Here is an 18,963-nt window from a genome sequence, read left to right as displayed (position 1 = left end):
GTGCACTTTAAGCCATGTTCTAATGCTGTTACCTTCTCAAAAACATACCTGGAGTTCTGTTTTGTCTACATCTCCAAAGCTCAAAATGCTCTGTTCCACCCTGTGATGTCATGAAGTGATAGTTTTCAAGTTAAGAGTTACTTTTTAACTTTTGTTTTTGTAGAAATTGATCATTCCAGGTGTGAAATTATCCAAATGATTCCAGTGAAGGTGTATGGAGTTTAAAAACACAGTGGAGCACTTCCTGTATGTAAGAATGTTTGTTTCTGGTGTAAGCGTCAAAGAGGAACAAGAGACTGAAACATAAAGTCAAAAGGGTTTAATGAGTTCCACACAGGTTAAGTGAACAATGAAGCAACGGACTCTCTGGAAAGGATAGAAACAGAGCCCTGAGATGTGCACGTCGACAGCTTTCAAAGTGTTTCTCCATGTATGCGTAAGGCGGGTCTTTTTCTGGTCTGCAACGGCGTTACACATTAAGAAATTTTGAGCAAAGTCGAACGAGGTGAGTGTTTTATAACCCTCTCAGAGTGCGGGGGTCACACATTGAGAGAGTGAGAGGGAGGCTACAGATAAGAAACATGGCCTTTGTGAACAATATACAAATATAATACATTGCTTACAAAATGTTCTGTTTCACATGTAACAGTGTCATTTCTCGTAAATCACAAAAAACTCAGACATAACCGTTACATTTTGGTCAAGGTCATATTTTGCACTAATCTCAATTTAGGCGTTTAGACTCGGGCGTTAGACTCGGGCGTTAGACTCGGGCGTTAGACTCGGGCGTTAGACTCGGGCGTTAGACTCGGGCGTTAGACTCGGGCGTTAGACTCGGGCGTTAGACTCGGGCGTTAGACTCGGGCGTTAGACTCGGGCGTTAGACTCGGGCGTTAGACTCGGGCGTTAGACTCTTTCGTTAGACTCTTTCGTTAGACTCTTTCGTTAGACTCTTTCGTTAGACTCTTTCGTTAGACTCTTTCGTTAGACTCTTTCGTTAGACTCTTTCGTTAGACTCTTTCGTTAGACTCTTTCGTTAGACTCTGCTGTACGTTGCCTTTAACCCAACTGTACAACAAAGATCTACAGAACAATTCCCTTCCATATCCACTGGTGTGCACGTGTTATTTACCTTAGCATTAGTAAATAAATATACCACTTTGATGTAGTTCTGCCCTGTTAGAAAATATCTTGCATCTATCACCACATGACATCACAAGGTGGAACAGAGCGTCTGTTTTGTTTGTGTGTTAAACATGTGTGAATGAAACAAAACACAACTCCAGCTCTGTTAGTGATGAGGAAATAACATTATAACATAGATCAGGATATAGTTCACATGCAGATATCTTTTTTCATTTTGCCTTCATGTGGAAAAGTGGAAGAAATGCAAATTATTACATTCAATGAGCACAATGGCAGAGAAAACAACTACAAATCTACAAATCTACACTGCAAGATGATTAAATTCTCCCATTGAAAGTTGAATAGGATGCACGTAGTAAAATCTAATCTTTAAACTCGACAAAATGCCAAAGGTTTGTGTCTTAACAACTCAACAACACAGTAAGGATGTAGCAGCATGTAGCTAGCATGAAGGCTAACTGTCAACTGAAATCTGTGAATAAACACGATTAACGGGCGCAGTGAGGCTCTAATTTAAAATAAAATAAACTATACAACATCCTTACCTTATGACAGAGATGAGAAGACCCGAGGGATCTTTGTTTTTGTTAACTGCTCCTTTGTATCTCCCTGTATCTGCCATTTTTACAGCTGCGGCACCTAAACAGGAAGTGCAGCGCGCGAGGAAGCACGGGGGGATTCTGGGAGATGTAGTTCAGCGGGAAAAGCAGAAGGAAGGCACATTTACAAAGGGATTTTAGTGGCACTTTCCGGCCTGTTTAATTTTAACTATGAGCTTATTTTTATTATTGTTTAAATGTGGTTTATCTGGAACAGTATTAGACCAAAAATAAACTAATCATTGTTAATCATAAAACTTGATAAGAAAATATTTAAATTTCAATGTTATTGCTTCCTGTTATAGGTTGAGAGAAAGTGCCTATCAATAATCATGAGTCTTTAGTGAAGTGATCCAATAACACTACTTGGCTTCAGTGGTGGAATGTACTGAAGTAAAAATACTATTGTGCTTAAAGACAGAAACGGGTTCACCCAAAGGACAAAAGCCCCGAGCCATAAACAAAGTAATGTAGTCTACTCCATTTAGTGCAGTGAAGAGTGCAGTGAGAGTTACATTGGAGAAACTAAACAGCTGCTCCATAAGAGAATGTACCAACATCGGCGTGAGAGCAGCTCAGGACCCCAGTCTGCTGTACATCTCCATCTCAAAAACACTAACCACTACTTTGAAGATACTGAGGTTCAAATCTGAGCCAGAGAAAAGAAATGGTTTGAGAGGAGAGCTAAAGAAGCTATTTTTGTTAGGAAAGACAATTCTTTCTTAAACAGGAATGGAGTCCTGAGACATAATCTGTCACAGATCTACAAGTCCCTCCTCAGACCCAAAGCAAACAATAAAAAAATAAAAGAGAACAATAGGAGGGCCATTAAAGGTTGAATAGGGATGTTAAGGCTGAAACTGGAGATAATAGCTGTTTACAGTTTCAGTGTAGTTATCTCCTCCCTTCAGATAGATATAAGGCAGTGTCCAGCAGTAATCTGACCACAACTGAAGAAGTGGCTTAAATGTGCAGAAAAACGTCTTCACTCCTACAAAGATTTATCCAGTTGACAGATTTAAACTTTGTCTTTTGCGATGGATCAGACCTGGATCACTGAGAGATTACACAGACATTGTGCTTAAGTACACATTTTAGGTCTCTGTACTTTATAATATACTTAAATAAAGTGTATACTTGTTACTTTTACTTCACTTTATTTGAGAGCAGGTATCTGCACTTTCTACTCCACTGTATTTTTGACTGAAACATAAAAGCTTTAAAATTATTTTTTGTAATAGTTTGAGACCTGCTGAAAAGCCTGAGCGGTTTAGTTTGAACAAACAAAAATATACAAAAAAAAAACAAAACAAAAAAAACATCTAAAAATATATATATTTTTCTATTGAACAAAACTCAGCATAGATCTTTATGAAAATCAAAACATTTGAAGCATATAAGACCTAAAAATTTGTGCAAAATACTTTTACTTGTTACTCTAAATGTTGTAACGACTGGGCAGGATCAAAGATGCAGACTTGGTGTAAAAGTTGAACAGAGTTTATTACAAACAAGAAAATGCAACTGCAGGTTGTTGGAGCTGGTCGTAGGAAGCTGGGTCGGAGGCTGAGGTGTAAGGTGAGTCCAAAAAAATGGGATTACAGAGGATACAGAAAAGATACAGCGAGGGTACTGAGAGGCTACAGTGAAGATACATCGACAATCTGGCAGCATGTGAGGCAATCCTCCACCCCTTTGTACTCCCAGAGGTTGTAGGTTTGATTGCTGATCAGCTGCAGGTGTTTAGTGGGTGGTGCTAGTAATTCCGCCCAGCTTCAGGCACAGACACAGAAAAGAGAAGGGAAAACAGCACAGAAAACACAGAAAAAACCCGAATCCTGACACTTTAAGTACATTTCATTTTTAAACTCATAGTATAATATATTTACCGTATTTTCCAGACTATAAATTGCACTTTTTTCATAGTCTGGCCGGGGATGCGACTTATACTCAGATGCGACTGTGTGGAATAAAAGTCACATCTGAGTATATAATTTCACATCTTCGTTATTATCTTACATTAACAAACCAGACATGTATTTAGTTCTGTCTATGCTTCATGTAGCTAAATAAATTCACTGGTAAATGTGCTACGTTAGCGTGTTGTACTGCGATTCAGCCTGTTGTTGTATATTTTATTATTATTATTATTACTTGACTTCAAAGATAAAATGCCTGTTCTTGGTCTTGGATATTGTAAAATAAATTTCACCCAAAAATGCGACTTACATGTGTTTTTTCTTCATTATTATGCATTTTTGGCTGGTGCGACTTATACTCCAGAGCGAATTATAGTCCGGAAAATACGGTACTTATGGTTTTTTTTTCATGTGATACTTTTATTTTTACTTGGGTCTTGGCATCTGTACTTTTACTTAAGTAACAAATCCGATTACTTCTTCCACGACTGCTATTGCTTCCTGTTATACGCTGGGATCAATAAGTGAAGTGGTCCAATGACACTAATTGGCCTATATAATGAAAAAGACAACACCTAACTCTACTTTATGTTTTCGGGAGTTGTCCAAGCAGTAGCCTAACCCTTTTTAAACTTTGTAGTCGTACTTTTTCAGACAGTTAAAATAAGAGTTTGAACCGAGAATAAAAGTAGGAGACATGGTGTCAGAGAGTTAATAGCTTCACCCATTTAAAGTCCAGGTTTTGGCAGGTCTGTCTCCTCCTCCTGTATCTCTGACAATCTGTGCTGTACCGATGAGAATGGAGGAACCCATTGATTGAGCAGAGTCGATTCCCAGCAGCTGTGCCCTGACTGATGTGCCGGTGGACTCGCGAGATAACATTGTGGATGATCTTTAAGTCTCTTCCAAAAAAAGTAAACAATGGATTTGTCTGTTTTTTTCTTCGCCTCGTTTTCCAGGTCCAAGTTTAATTTTGAAGTTCTTATCTCGTCTCCCTGCAGCCCCGTGTCTCTTGTCTGTCCAAATAATTGACTGCGGGGCTTTTCCTCATCAACACTGCACCAAGGTCATCACTTGTTTGGATACTGCTCGAGCTGCTTTGACAATCAGGATTTCTCTGGTGTTGTTCAAAAGTGATGAAGTTACGTCGGAATTAAAGATCGACTGATTTGTTTTTTTGTAGCCAATGCCGATTGTTTAGAATACAAAGCACCCGATGGCCGATAAACTCTGCAGATGCAAATATATATGGACAATTTTGGTTATTTTCCTCTAATTATGTGATTTAAATTTACTATCTGAAAGAGAGCTGTGTATCACATTTAGTCCAGTTGTCTCTTTGTGTTACAGTGTTAATATAAAGCTCTGTGTGTATGTATCTAAACTGAAGTCATCATGTAACCCAGGTTAAAATTCTGTCTTATTAAAACATGTTTTATTAAACTCCTGCTTTGACCTGCCGTTAAATCTTGTTTATATAAAAGCTACATTTATATATTTATTTCTGCCCTCCGTGTCTCATACGTGCCTTACGTAACCGCACCCCTAATCACGTGACCCGAGTCCGCCAATCACAGCAGAGCGTCTTTTCAATCTGTGTCGGTTCTTCCTAGTCAGAGTTGTGGTAATTCCCAAACAATTTACAATATTCGCTCTTTTCTGTGTTTTTAAGCTTCAACAAACTAAGTATTTCCACTCTGAACATTGTAGAGTTAAACCTCCGGTCCGAGGGGAGTTCGTGACGCCATCATGCGATGTTAAACTGGGGAATTGGTGAGTTTGAATGAATGTAAAGTGCTGCTAGCATCCGATGCTAAGCTAATTAGCTTAGCATTAGCATGCTCGGGCTAACGTTGTTTTCTTGTTTGTGCTCATTGTAAAACACATTTAATGCCTTTTTGGAGCATTTAGCACTTTGTTGTGAAATGATTATTTAATGTTTATGCCGGTAATTTAAGACCATTTATTGCTAAATGTTTATTTTGAATGTATTTATGTGAAAACCTTCAAGGTTAACACTGCAGCTATGGGCTACAGCCACAGCACCTTGGTCAAAGATTATTTATTTGCAATTAATTGATTAATTGTATTTGAATGGTACATTATTTTGTGTACACAATGGAACTGAACAATGTAACTCAGCTCAGGTTAATTACTTTAGACATTTGATTTTTATTTATTCAAGGCACTTTAGTCCTGTTTATTCAAATACAGGCCAGGTGATCTTGATTACGATGGCGAGCTGAGACCAGAACCTACGGGTCTGGTAGGAGGCTGACACAGCCTGCCTCCCCCCACTCTTTCTATCTTTTGCTGACTTTTTAACTATAATCAAAGCCAATGGACACTATTCTAATGAACAATACAAATGGACACTGAGCAATGACATACTCTCAAATACTGTAAAGTCAGTAATAAGTGGACGCCACCTGTACGGATTACTCCCTTTCATTTTTTTCCTTTTGTTGCAACCAACTCATCTCAACCAACTAGAACTTAAAGTGCACTTACCTATCACCTCTTACCGGTTCAGATCTGCAGACTGTAAATATTCGGGGTCTTCATTATTGTTGTCATTATTATTACTATTTTGTTTTGCTATTTTTGTTTCTGTAAATATTATTTTGTAATATAATTCACTTTAATATACGGTACCAGCACCAACATAATTCCTGCCTCCTGCTGCATTTCTTACTTACACCAGTTCCAGCATCGAATCTCAATCTACTGATCTCAGTCAAACTCAGCCCAATTCACACAGTAACTTTTCTTTTTATTAATAATTAATTAATAAATATAAGTTAGCACGCAAATACATGCTACACATCATCTTTGGCCCACATAAACATAGAGAAAGTGTCAGCAGTCACCTCCAGTCTCTCCCTCTAAAACCTTCAAATCAGGCTAGAAATCTAGAGATAATAATGGACTCAGACTTTAACAGCCACATCAAATCAATAACATCTGCAGTTTTTTACCACGCAAAAATCAAACGTAAACTGTCAAAACCAGACTTGGAGAGACCTATTCATGCATTTGTCTCCAGTAGGTTAGACGACTGTAACGTCCTGCTCACTGGCCTCTCCAAACGAGCCTTAAGACAGAACAGTACATCCAGAATGCTGCTACTCGGATCCTGATTAGAACCAGGAAGTACGAGCACATCAGTCCTGTGCTCAAGTCTCTGGCTCCTGCGGCTCAGAGAATAGACTTTAAAGCAGCTCTGTGTGAACAAGTCTCTCCATGGACCAGCACCAAAGAACATCTCCCACATGTTAGAGCCACATGAACCATCTCACACTCTGAGGACTTCAGGGACCGGCCTCCTGCTGGTGTCCAGAGTCAGGACTAAACATGGAGAATCAGTGTTTCAGTTTTATGCAGCTAAAACCTGTAACATTCTTCCTGAAGATGTGAGACAGGCCTCTACTTTGACAATGTTTAAATCCAGACTCAAACGGTTCTGTTTATCTGTGCATACGACTGAAAGGGTTTATTCTGCACTCTTCTGTTTTAATGTTAATTTTATGATTATTTGTGATTATTTATGTTTTGATTTGTGTGATTTTAATGTCTTTCTTATTCTGTAAAGCACTTTGAATTACTTTGTGTACGAATTGTGCTGTACAAATAAACTTGCTTTACCTACGTTCTAGGCGGAAAATTGACCAAAACAAAATATCGGCTTGTGCTGGAGATTTATGGCCGATAGTCATTTAATGTAGACTGGCCTTTAGCGGTAGGAGGTGGGACAGAAGACAACAGCAAGACAGTGTGGGCCACAATTTTTATTTCGTTTTTTTCTATTACCAAAGTGCACCATGCATTGTGCAAATGGAGGTTTTGAGGAGCAGCATCTCCTCCAGCACCAGAACATGGTATTTTTGTTTCAGGCGCCTTTTATACTGTCCCACTAACTGGTTAACGCTATTGTTAATTAATAGGGGTGTTAAAAAAAAAAACAAACATCAGCTCTTTAACATTCCAACCTCCATAAAACCAAATAAACCAAATTAACATTATACATAAACCCTAAAAACAAACACCAAATATAATTAAAACGCATAAACCCTTTAAAATGCCCAACATGCCTCCTCTGCACATTCTCCGCTTTGGTCCTGTCCCGGAACCTTTTTAAGTGAACTCGTTTCCCCAGGACTTCTTTGACACCTGGACACAAGGACAACACTTTCCCACAAGGATTGCACCATTATTGCACATATTCAATTGAATTATTAGCATTTAATCTTAAGTTTGTCTTCTCTCTCCTCCAGGACACGCAGCTTCAATTAAAGTCCCACTGTGCCTCCAGATCCAAAACTGGGCCAAAGCAAGTTAAAGTTAAATAAACATTTTAAAATCCTTTTGTACAATTGTGTTTTTTTTAAAAGTGCAAATAATATTCAAAGTGCTGTGTGCTATTAAAGTGTACGTGCAATTTTAAAGTGCATGTAGTGAAAGGTGCTGTTATGTTGGTAACAAATGGGCTGTTTGTTATAAGCCGATGCTCTAAAAACTCCAAATATCAGCCCAGTATATCGGTCCATCTCTAGTAGGAACACACTAATTTTAACACGTGTTTGCAGTTTCTTTCCTTTCTTTATTTATACAGGTGAACCTAGTGAGAGAATTTGGGCTCTTTTTCATGGGCGCTCTGTTTAAAATACAAGAAAAAAAGTCTATAAAACATTGAAAACAGAGGCAGGTGTGTGGATAAAAGTTTGGTGACACAATCGAAATTTAATCATGTGGCAACGAAGTATCCAGTTTCGCTTTTTCTTGGACTGTATTCCATTTTTCGGAAGCAAAACAGCTAAAAGTGTCTTTCCCGTCTCAGTTTACACATACAAACTGTAAAAATAATAGACATCTAAAAACAGAAGGAAATGAATGATGCTATTGTCACTCTTCATTATTTGCACAAAAGCAAAAACAGACCAGACGAGAGACATAAACATGACTGGAATATGATGTGTACAGTTTGTGTTTTTGGATAATACTGGAGAATACAAATCATAGGATACAAATAATCAGTGGTGGAATGTACAAAAGTGCAAGTAGTAAAGTGGTGTACTTAGGTAAAAAAGTTAAGTAAAATATACTTTTTACTTAAGCAGTATCTGCACTTTCTTCACTACATTTTTGAACAGGAATGAAAAGTAAAAGTATTTTTTATTACTTTTTGAGATCTGCTCAAAAGGCTGAGGTTTTTTTGTTTTTTTTTTACACATTCATAATTTGAGCAAACACAGTTATAATAAAAAAATATTTATATTTCTGATGAACAAAATTATGTGTATTTGCATTTTTAAATTTGTATCAAAATCACTACATTTGAAGCTTCATTAGATCTCAAAACAATACTTAAAGAACATTTTTAAACAAGTAGATTTTTTCATGTGATACTTTTCTTTTTATTTGTTTAATTTTTTTTTTTTAATTCTATTTTATTATTATTATTTTTTTTGTTCTCTGGCATCTGTACTTTTACTCAAGTAACATAACTGTACTTCTTCCACCAGTATTCATATTTAGCAACTGTTCTAATTTTATAGTTTTATAATCTTTATTTAAAAAACAAAAAACAAAAAACTTTAACATATAATCTGTAAATATAGTAACAGTTAAAATACACATCTATTTTCATATTACTACGTTTAAAAGAAGCTCACTGACTTCATTTAAATCATTTTCCTTTTTCCTGCCTGGTCCTTGCATTAGTACTACAGTATATCAATGACAGGAGCCGTGGAAACAGTCCAGCATGGCTTTGGTCTCCGCCCACAGTGACGCTTACGCAGACGCACGAACCAATCAGACGCGCCCTTCTTTCCCAGCCCTGCGCCTTTGTCCAATCAGATTCCTTCATCTTCCGGCGGCTTCTGACATCCAGGAAGTGTGAAAGTGTGAGCTTGTGCTGCGTGTGGACCCAAGCCAGCTTTACCCCCTTGAATGTGGAGCTAATAAACTTAATAAAGACGCTAGTGTGCGCAAAACGATCCACTTTTGTATGCAGCTGAGTGTCTCTGAGAATGGGAGCGAATAACAGCACCCGTCGTGTCTCCTTTGAGTCAGATCAGAATGACAACATAACTGTGGTGAAGGGCATACGGGTAAGTGCAAGGATTTGGCACACTGACATGGTTAAAGTTACAAAAAACCGAGGTTAAGTATCAGGTTTCCGTGCGTAAAAGTGCCCAAGCGTGCGTAAAAGTGTCCAAGTGTGCGTAATTGAGTTTGCGAAGGGGGTTAAAATGGCATGTCTTGGCTTTGTCCTTAACTTTTCATTCATTCTGGGCAGTAGAAACTTTCAAAAGCATGCCCTCGAGAAACGTTTGGAGGATTTAAGGAGGATCTTGCAGGAAATTATCAGGCTACATGTCGAATTTGTGCGTAAAAGTCGCCAATGTCCTCTTAGGAATGTTAAGATGTAGGTCACCTGACTAATAACCGTGTTGACATAGCCTCGTGGAAAAGAAATGATGCAATGAGTGTAAACTGTAAGCAAATATAGCTTTAGCAAAGAATATTACCCATTTGTAAGATTCATATGCTGCTTTTTGGCTAATGGGTTTGAAGAGTTGAAGTGGGTATGTGTCAGTATTTTTAGTGTTAGCTCAGTTTCCATTCTGTATGCAGTTGGTGATGGGGATGTTGCTATTGATTTGCATTTGTGAAGGAATAGCATATAAGGCTGGCGTGTTGCTTCAGAGAGTGTGTGCATAAAATAAATTTGAAATGGAAAAATTAAAGGAGCGATAGGTGTTATTTAGTGGCTTATTTAGTATATTATGCAAATTTAAGCCACGTTATAATGCTGTTACCGCCTCAAAAAACACACCTGGAGTTGTTTGAGTAACTCTTTATTATTAGTCTGTCTATATCCCCAAACCCCAAAATGCTCTGTTCCACCTTGTGATGTCATGAAGTGGTAGTTTTCAAGTTAACATCTACATTTTTAGCTTTTGTTTAGTACAGATTTGGCAATTTCGAGGCTGAAATGATCCAAATGATTCTAGAAATGAAGGTGTATGGAGTTTAAAAACACAGTGGAGCACTTCCTGTATTAGCACATGATGACATCACAAGGTGGAACGCAGTGTTTTCCGTTTGAGAGAAGCCTAAATATGCAGGGTTTTTGCGTTTAAACATGTGTGAATGGAACAAAACACAACTCCAGGTCTGTTTTGAAGAGGAAACAACATTATAACATAGATGTAGTTTAGTTGTGGCTTTAAATTGGTTTTATCCAAATAAAAATTGTTTAAAAAAATTAAATCTATCACTATTTGCTCTTTAACTCATGACTAACAGTAGAACGTGAATTAAATACAGTTTTTGAACAAGGATTTAAAACAAAAACTGTAAAAAAAAACCTATACATTTTTCCTCTTTATTTCCTCAGCTTTCCGAAAACGTCATCAACCGGATGCGAGAACCTTCAGCTCCACCCAAACGCACTGCCGCTCCAGCTTCTCCACCTCCGGCGCCCGCACCCGCGCCTGCCCCTGTGCCAGCGCCCGTCCCCATCCTCCCCCCTCCCCTCCTCCACCCATTACCTCCTCCGTTTGACCCCATCACGTCTTTACCCCCTCCACCTGTAGCTTCTATCCCAAAAGCAGAACCACCTCCACCACCAACACCTCCACCACCTCCCACCGTGGAAGCTGCTAAACCTGCCGCTACCTTGACTCCACCTGGACCCTCCGTTGAGACCACACCTCCTCCACCTCCTCAGGTAGAACAGGTCGCAGCTCCAACTGTTATTGACGTGGTTCTTCCCATTTCAGCCCCTCCTGCTGCTAAGTCTGATCCTGCTCCTGCTGCTACGCCTCCTCCTCCACCTCCTCCTAGCGCTCCTGTTGAACCCGCTCCTGTTGAACCCGCTCCACCTACCCCCGCCCCCACCCATGTTACACCTGAACCCATTGCTTCTCCATCTATACCCGAATCAGTTGCTTTGCCTCCGCCTATCAAGACTGAACCGACCCCCGCTGCCGCCAAATCAGAGCCAGTGTCTTTACCGCCAGCTCCACCTTCTTCAGTGGACGCTCTGCCTCCTCCGCCCGCTGCTGAGCTACCTGCCGCTCCTCCTTTAGCTGAAGTTGCTGCTCCTGTTGAACCTGTTGCACCTCCTCCTCCTCCTCAGACCCCTGCTCCCATAGTTCCTGCTCCTGTCCCAGAGGTGGAGCCAGAGCCTGTCGCAGTCTCACCTGTTCCACCTCCTCCACCGCCCCCAGGTGAGTGTCATGTTGCTTTGGGTGTTCAGTCATTGCTGTGACCTGCTAAAACAAAGTCATTTCTGTCAGGACTTCATTCTCAATTGTAAAAAGCATAAAAAAATCTGATACTTATGAGACTAAAACTAGTATTAAAACTACTCATACACATTTGAATTTAAAATACTTTTTGAAGAATCACAAACAAGACAAAATTTGATATTTCCTGAGGTTAATTCTAATGTATTTTTGAATAACTGACCAGTATAGTGATGGTTGATCTTTATACACATTTTGTTTTATGTTTATTTAGATAAACTTGCCCAAACAACAATTTCAAACTAAAATTCTGCCTTTAATTTATTATTCAAGGCAGAATTTAGAAAAAAAAAATCTGCAACTTGTTTGAAATTACATTTTTATCAATGTTTATGCCAGGGGTCTCAAACTCAAATTATCTGGGGGCAGAGTCTGGGTGAGGCTGGGCCATATCAGGTATTCCACAAAAAAACGTTGTTAAAATCTCAAACGTCATCGCTGTTTTCAACATACATGAGGAAATATGCAAATTCTTGTGTTTTTTGTGGATATACATTGTTATCTGTGACGGGAGTACAAACAGCCGACCACAGCGTGAGTTTGGAGTTTATAGATTAGGAGGAAGCTTCTACACACAACATGGTAACACCACACTAACATTAAACTTTCATATTGTTCTGCGGTTCAGTTTGTTGTTGTTTGCTGGTGTTTTACAAGTGGCTCTAATGCCCAAAGTGTGTTGTAGACAAGTATTTGATTCATAATAATGTCAGACTTCTGTATTTGCCATTTATTTACTCATTTATTTAAGAGCAAAGATGATACAGTGTGTTTTTTTTTTTTTTTTTTTGTTTTGTGTTATGGCACACTTTTAGGCTTTTCTATCACCTACTAAAATATTACCAAATCTTTTTAGTTAGTGACATCATGCTGGGAGTGTTCTACATGTATGTCTGTGGTAGGATGTTCAGCAGTTACCATGTAGACACAATCCACAGATTAAGAAATGGTGTGAAAAAGTTTTAAGATCGTCTAAAAACTTAAGAAAACATACAAAATAGATTTAAACAGCACGTTTTCAAGATCCTGGGATGAAGCCGAGCGTTCGTGGTCCTGTTTAGGTGTTTGATTTTCAACAAAAAAGGTGAGCGTGATGACCTGAAAACCTGTCAGCGAGCTTGTGACTGCAGTTTTATGTGTGAGAGACGAGTTACACCGCGACAACAGGTGAGCTGATTTGCGCTAAGTCAGCTCTTTCTGGTGAGATTGCGTTAAAACAAAGCTCAGTGCATCAAATTTGAGTAACAGAGCTTCAGACAGAGTAGTACCTTCAGTTAGCATCGCACCCCCAGGGAATGTTGATGACCTCAGCTGCGAAGTATCAATAAATACCACTAAAAATGTGACTTTTTTCCACCTCAAGTCACACTAGTTTCCCTGGCGTTCAGTTTGAAATCTCGCTCTTGCTGACAGGTTTAACCACAAGCTGTTTTCGTCTGTAGTTGCATAAGAAAAGCTGTTAATTATTCGGTTCATTGGCTTAAAACTTGTGTATCAGTTGTTGTTGTTGTCGTTAAAGCCGCAGAATGTAACTTTTTAGTTAATCCAATCCATCCACTAAAATAAAATCCTGTTTGTTTCCTTTTCGTTGTCTTTATCGCTTTATCGCTCTGAAATACATACAAAAAGTTATTTTTTTGATAATTTAGTTAGATTCTTTTTCCAGACCAAGGTTTAGTTTTTCATCCCTGACAGTTTGGACAGCTCACTAGCGCCTCACAGTGGTCACATGATGTTGCTGTGACGCGTCCAGGCAGCTGATTTAAACAGGTCAGACTTTAAACCGGGACGAGGGGGCTTTTTTATTGCCGCACACCTCGGATACTGTCCTGAAGAAGACGGGCTGCAGATGGCGCTGTCGTCCTGCCTGCTAGGAAAATGGCGCCAAAACCTGTATAAATCATGTCACGGCAACATCACGTGACCACTGTGAGGCGCTAGTGAGCCGTCCAAACTGTCGGGTATGAAAACAAACTAAAAAAAACCTTGGTCTGAAAAAAAATAACCTGAAAAAATCCTGTACTCTAAGCGGGCTTGCATCTCCACAAACCTGACGCATGCCTGGCCTACTGGAGGACATCCACCTGCTTGTTTCCATGGAAAGGTTGTTTCTTTGGCTATCACTTTCCACAGCATTTCGCATTTCTTTAGTGCGATTTTTCATGCTTTTTTACAGTGTATGATCATGCATTGTGTTCTGCGTCCTGATTGGCTGTTGGACTGTAGACCATTGTGTTCTTTGTCCTGATTGGCTGTTGGACTGTAGACCATTGTCCATCAGTCTCCTCCGTGCCGTGTCTCCTGTCCAGTACAGAATGTGTTCAGACAAATTTACATAAACGTTGGATCGCAGTGTGACTCTGAACCCACAATGTCGACCGAACGTTCTGCACCGACAAAGACGCCTACGAAGGTTTGAACTTTGAGCGTGTTTAAACGAGAGAGAAATGTGAGAAAATGTTAACGCCTGTGTGAGAAAAGTGTATAAAGTGTGTGGTGAGGGGTTTTACAGCAAAAAACATAGAGAATAATGTAAAAAATAAAGCTGATACTTCGCGGATTTCGCCTATTCCAGGTTATTTTTCGAACGTAACCCCCGCGATGAACGAGTGACCACTGTACAGCCAACTGGACGAAAGGTTTGGAGTGAAATACCTGTGGAGTGACGCTTCTCCACAGATCTGACCTGTATCTACTTGTTGCACATATTTAACGCTACACTGTGCAAAGAATAACACCCCCACGAAAACGACCAGCTTCCCTACGCTCGCTCTAAAAAGCTTCACCTTAAATCTTTCATCCAGTTTACAGAATAGACTGTTTTTTGTTTTTTTTTTTCCGATTATTCATTTATTTTACGCCTTTCTTGGTCGCTTTAACGTTAACGGCAAAGAAAAGTTCCATCTGAAGTTGAGACATGGACTCCGGTGACCTTCTAGTTTGTTTGGAGAAGCGCGCGAATGGAAATTGTCATCCGAAATGGTTAATTTTCTAAAAGCCCGCAGAGCTCTTCTTTGGTCGCATAGTTAATTAGAGGCCAAAAGGCTGCGTGGGATTGTACTGTCCGTGGATTTATTTTAATGCCAACTGCATCCAATATAATGATGTTTATTGTGTGGGCATTTATTATGAGCCACCTTAAGCTTTGCGTCGACAACTTTCTCTGCACACTGTAATTAGTCTTGGTTTAAAAGAGACCTCGCTTTAGCCCCGGTCATATTGTGATTCATGGCCATTCTCCAACACTAAATGAAATGATAGATTCTTTCTTGTATTAGAGTTAATAAATTGATGCCGTAATTAGCAGCGCTCCATTCTGCTTTGTCACCGGGCCGTGCGAGCTGTCAGACAACGTTTCTCCAGCCGGCGCGTTGTTATAGACAGATCAGACTCTTAAACAGCATTTTTCACTTTCTGCATTAGTCTGTTGATTTCTGTGTTTCTCGCTGTGACGGTGCGGATCTGCGTCTTTGTGGGCTGTCAAAGCTTTAACAAATTGAAAAGTCATTGTAATGTAAACCTGCTGTTTTGAGGAAATAAGTTTGGTGCTAAGAAAATGGGTTCAAAAGTAATGCAGAAGTGAATAAGTGAGTCGTCTGGGTCTTAGTTATCTGAGAAAACTTTCTAAGAGACTATTTTTGAGCCCCCTGCCGTGTTATAGTGCATCTTCCGTATCAAAAACTTATTGTTTCATAACACGGCTAACGGGACAACACGGCTAACAGAATGACAGGGCTAACGGGACGACAGGGCTAACAGGACGACAGGGCTAACGGGACAACAGGGCTAACGGGACAACAGGGCTAACGGGACAACAGGGCTAACGGGACAACAAGGCTAACGGGACAACACGGCTAACGGGACAACACGGCTAACAGAACGACAGGGCTAACGGGACGACAGGGCTAACGGGACGACAGGGCTAACGGGACGACAGGGCTAACGGGACGACATGGCTAACGGGACGACATGGCTAACGGGACGACAGGGCTAACGGGACGACAGGGCTAACGGGACGACAGGGCTAACGGGACGACAGGGCTAACGGGACGACAGGGCTAACGGGACGACATGGCTAACAGGACGACAGCACTAGCAAGCCCACAGAGCTAACACCACAACAGCGCTAACACAGACTTTGTTTCCTCTGCAGAATGATCCATGTGCTCTGAGGTTGAGGTCTTTTTCTGGGCCTCACTGCTGTTTTTTCTCGTCGCTCTGTGGTACAAAGTGAACAAGTAGAAAAGTGAAAGTGCTTAAATCAGCACAACTCATCATCAAGACCATTAAACATCTGACTGTAACACTTTAGTCTCAAAATCTCATTTATTCTATAGATTTTCTTTAGAGAGAGACTTTAGCTCGAGTTTTTTTTTAAACTGTTGTACTGTAAGAAAATGGAGTAGCGTTAGTTTACTTCTTCACATTACGCAGTATCAGAGTGGTGTCAGTATTGGCGAGTACTATAAGGCTAAGTAGTCATGCTCTGATTGACAGGTGGATTTAACCAATCACAGTGAAGCATGACACAGACCAGTGAGAAAAAGTGTCAGTGTTGGAACATAGAGCTGCATTAAACTGAGAAGTAGTGAATATATGTGTGTTGTATCATATCACGTATCAAAAGTCTGACAGACGCAGTACCAGTCAAAAGTTTGGACACATCATCTCGTTCAGTGTATTTTTTTTTTTTTTTTTTGGTTTATTTTTACCACTTTTTACATTTTATATACACACAGTAGACATCAAATATATTAAGTAAGAAATATGGAATTATGTAGCAATGTAACTCTTTTTTATTTATTTAATTTTTTATATTGAAATCCTCAAAGTTACCACCCTTTGCTTTCTTGAAAAATATTTAGTAGTTATTTTACTTTTTTCTTTACATAATTCCAAATATCTTGATATCTTGCTTCATACATTTTGAAGTCTTCTGTGTGTATCTCATCCAGACATGGGCAAACTACGGCCCAGGGGCTACACACGGCCCTTTGGTCTAATTAATCCGGCCGGACGTGACTAAATTATATTAAAATAGGTAAGGGTACACCTTGTTCAAAGTTTTTCTACTGTGTTTATTTAACTGGAATTTAATAGATGAATTATGAATTTAATTGATGCTTTTGGAAAACAATTTGTACAATGAGCCTTGTATATTTATGCTTTTCTACATGTTACAGGCCAAATCTCCTGGTCCCGCCCCTGTGTCAAATTTTTGAACCCGCTGTGGCCGTGCGTCAAAAAGTTTGCTCACCCCTGGTCTAAAATGTAGAAAGCACTAGTAGTAAAAAAAAACAAAAAAAAAACAAAACAACAACAAAAATTGAATGAGAGGGTGTGTCCAAACTTTTGACTGTGTATATCACAATCAAATCAAAATTTAAATGTTCTCAATTGGCAAATCGCAAAAACTACAGTTATTTAAGTGATTTTCAAACATCAAAATCCTCTGCATAATTCTGTGTAAGTGTCGACTAACCCTGTAGTTTAGAGCTCTGAAAAACATGCTCTGAAATCGTATTCTTCAATCACTTCAGCAGTTCAAAGTTCAGTCTTTTCTCAAATGTTGACGTTCCTGGACACGTTGAACGGAATTCAAAGACAAATTTCAAATCTAATCAAAATTACAATGTTTGTCAGGAAAAAATCTGTTTGATATTTTGCCCAAATCCTTCATTCCTAGTTCAAAGTGTATTTTTAGCACCAACAGAACAAACGTATTTGCATAGAAGACACTTAAAATCAATATAGTTACTTTGCGTAGCTCTTCTTTCATTGTTTCATTTCATTTGAGGACATTGAGTTGATAATCGGAGCCGGATGGTCGCGGGTGCTCGTCCTTCTGTGCGAGGCTTCCTGAGTGGCCAGACTTCCCCATCCTTGACTCTGCTCAATCAGTGAAGTAATTAAAAACGGCCAACTTCTGCCACGCCACAGTGACTCCAGTGATTAAAGAGACACCTCTGCAGCTTCACACAACAGACCCATGGGCCTCATTAAGGGAGCGGAGGAGGGAAGAGGGTCGGGAACGTTTGGATTTGACCAGAGGCTTCCTGCGCTGGACGCTTTTCTGACTTTTTTGGGTTGAGAGTTGGTCTTGTTGGGGCTAGATCATAGACTTAAGTGAGTGTGACGTCACCCGTAGCGTTCAGCTCGTCAAATGAAGCTCATCGACGCTATGAGTTATACGGAAGAATTCGGAGTTGATTTCTGACCGTGAGTATCATAGCAACCAAAGAGCCAATCCGGAGCGAGGCTGTTGAAGGTAACGACCATTCCCTTAGCAACGGTGTCAATCAAACCTGTTGCTAAGGCTACGAGGAACGACCCCAGGGAAAGAGGCCATCTTTTTTTGTCTGTTATTTATGTTCATATTTTGATTTACGGATGCAATAGCAAAATAAAAATAGGAGGATCATGTAGAGGGTTAATACGAACATTTAAGACCAAAATGACGAGTCTGACAGCAGCAGTGAGAGAGAGAGGGGCCCGAGAGTCGCCGGAGCCCGAGAGTCGCCGGAGCCCGAGAGTCGCCGGAGCCCAAGAGTCGACGGAGCCCGAGAGTCGACGGAGCATGATCATATTTGGCGACAGTAGCTCAGTTGGTAAAGCATTTGTCCACTGATCCGAAGGCTAGTTGGTAGAGTGGTTAGATCCACAGACTCACAGGTTAGCAGTGCAATTCCAGATTAATTCCTCCTACAGATGAATGCTCTCTTTGTGTCCTTGGGCAAGACACTTAACCCACCTCAACCCCACTGTCCGCGTACACTGGTGTATGACTGAATGGGTGAGTGGTTCCTTGATGTAAAGCTCTTTGAGTGACTTGAAGGTGGAAAAGAGCCATTTACTATGATGTGTGACTGATCACAGTACAAATACACATTGAACTTCTTAACAATATACATAAACAGAACAAAGCAGAACATAGCCAAAGCAGTGAGACGCCACATGAAAAAATAACACAAAAACTCTTAC

The 18,963-nt window shown here is 39.9% G+C and overlaps 2 protein-coding genes across 4 annotated transcripts in view; one reads left to right on the top strand and one right to left on the bottom strand.

The window, feature by feature from the left end:
* Positions 1-1,810, bottom strand: part of exoc4 (exocyst complex component 4) — a 266,766-nt gene extending 264,956 nt beyond the window's left edge. Inside the window, exon 1 of the mRNA XM_033976073.2 lies at positions 1,692-1,810. Within this exon, the coding sequence (XP_033831964.1) occupies positions 1,692-1,768 (77 nt within the window). The 5' untranslated portion in view covers positions 1,769-1,810. The remainder of the gene's footprint in view (positions 1-1,691) is intronic.
* A 7,731-nt stretch (positions 1,811-9,541) lies between these two features.
* Positions 9,542-18,963, top strand: part of chchd3a (coiled-coil-helix-coiled-coil-helix domain containing 3a) — a 197,420-nt gene continuing 187,998 nt past the window's right edge. Inside the window, exons 1-3 of one of the 3 annotated variants that reach the window (XM_055225583.1) lie at positions 9,542-9,777; positions 11,070-11,402; positions 11,814-11,904. In XM_055225583.1, coding sequence (XP_055081558.1) covers positions 9,697-9,777; positions 11,070-11,402; positions 11,814-11,904 — 505 coding nt within the window. In that variant the 5' untranslated portion in view covers positions 9,542-9,696. Of the gene's footprint in view, positions 9,778-11,069; positions 11,905-18,963 lie in introns of all 3 variants that reach the window. The other 2 variants (XM_055225582.1, XM_033976311.2) reach the window with 2 other exon arrangements.

Source organism: Periophthalmus magnuspinnatus, chromosome 12 (assembly GCF_009829125.3).
Source record: "Periophthalmus magnuspinnatus isolate fPerMag1 chromosome 12, fPerMag1.2.pri, whole genome shotgun sequence".
In the NCBI taxonomy this organism is placed as follows: Eukaryota; Metazoa; Chordata; class Actinopteri; order Gobiiformes; family Gobiidae; genus Periophthalmus; species Periophthalmus magnuspinnatus.
Note: the sequence above shows the minus strand (reverse complement) of the source record. Positions and strands in the feature narration are given on the sequence as shown.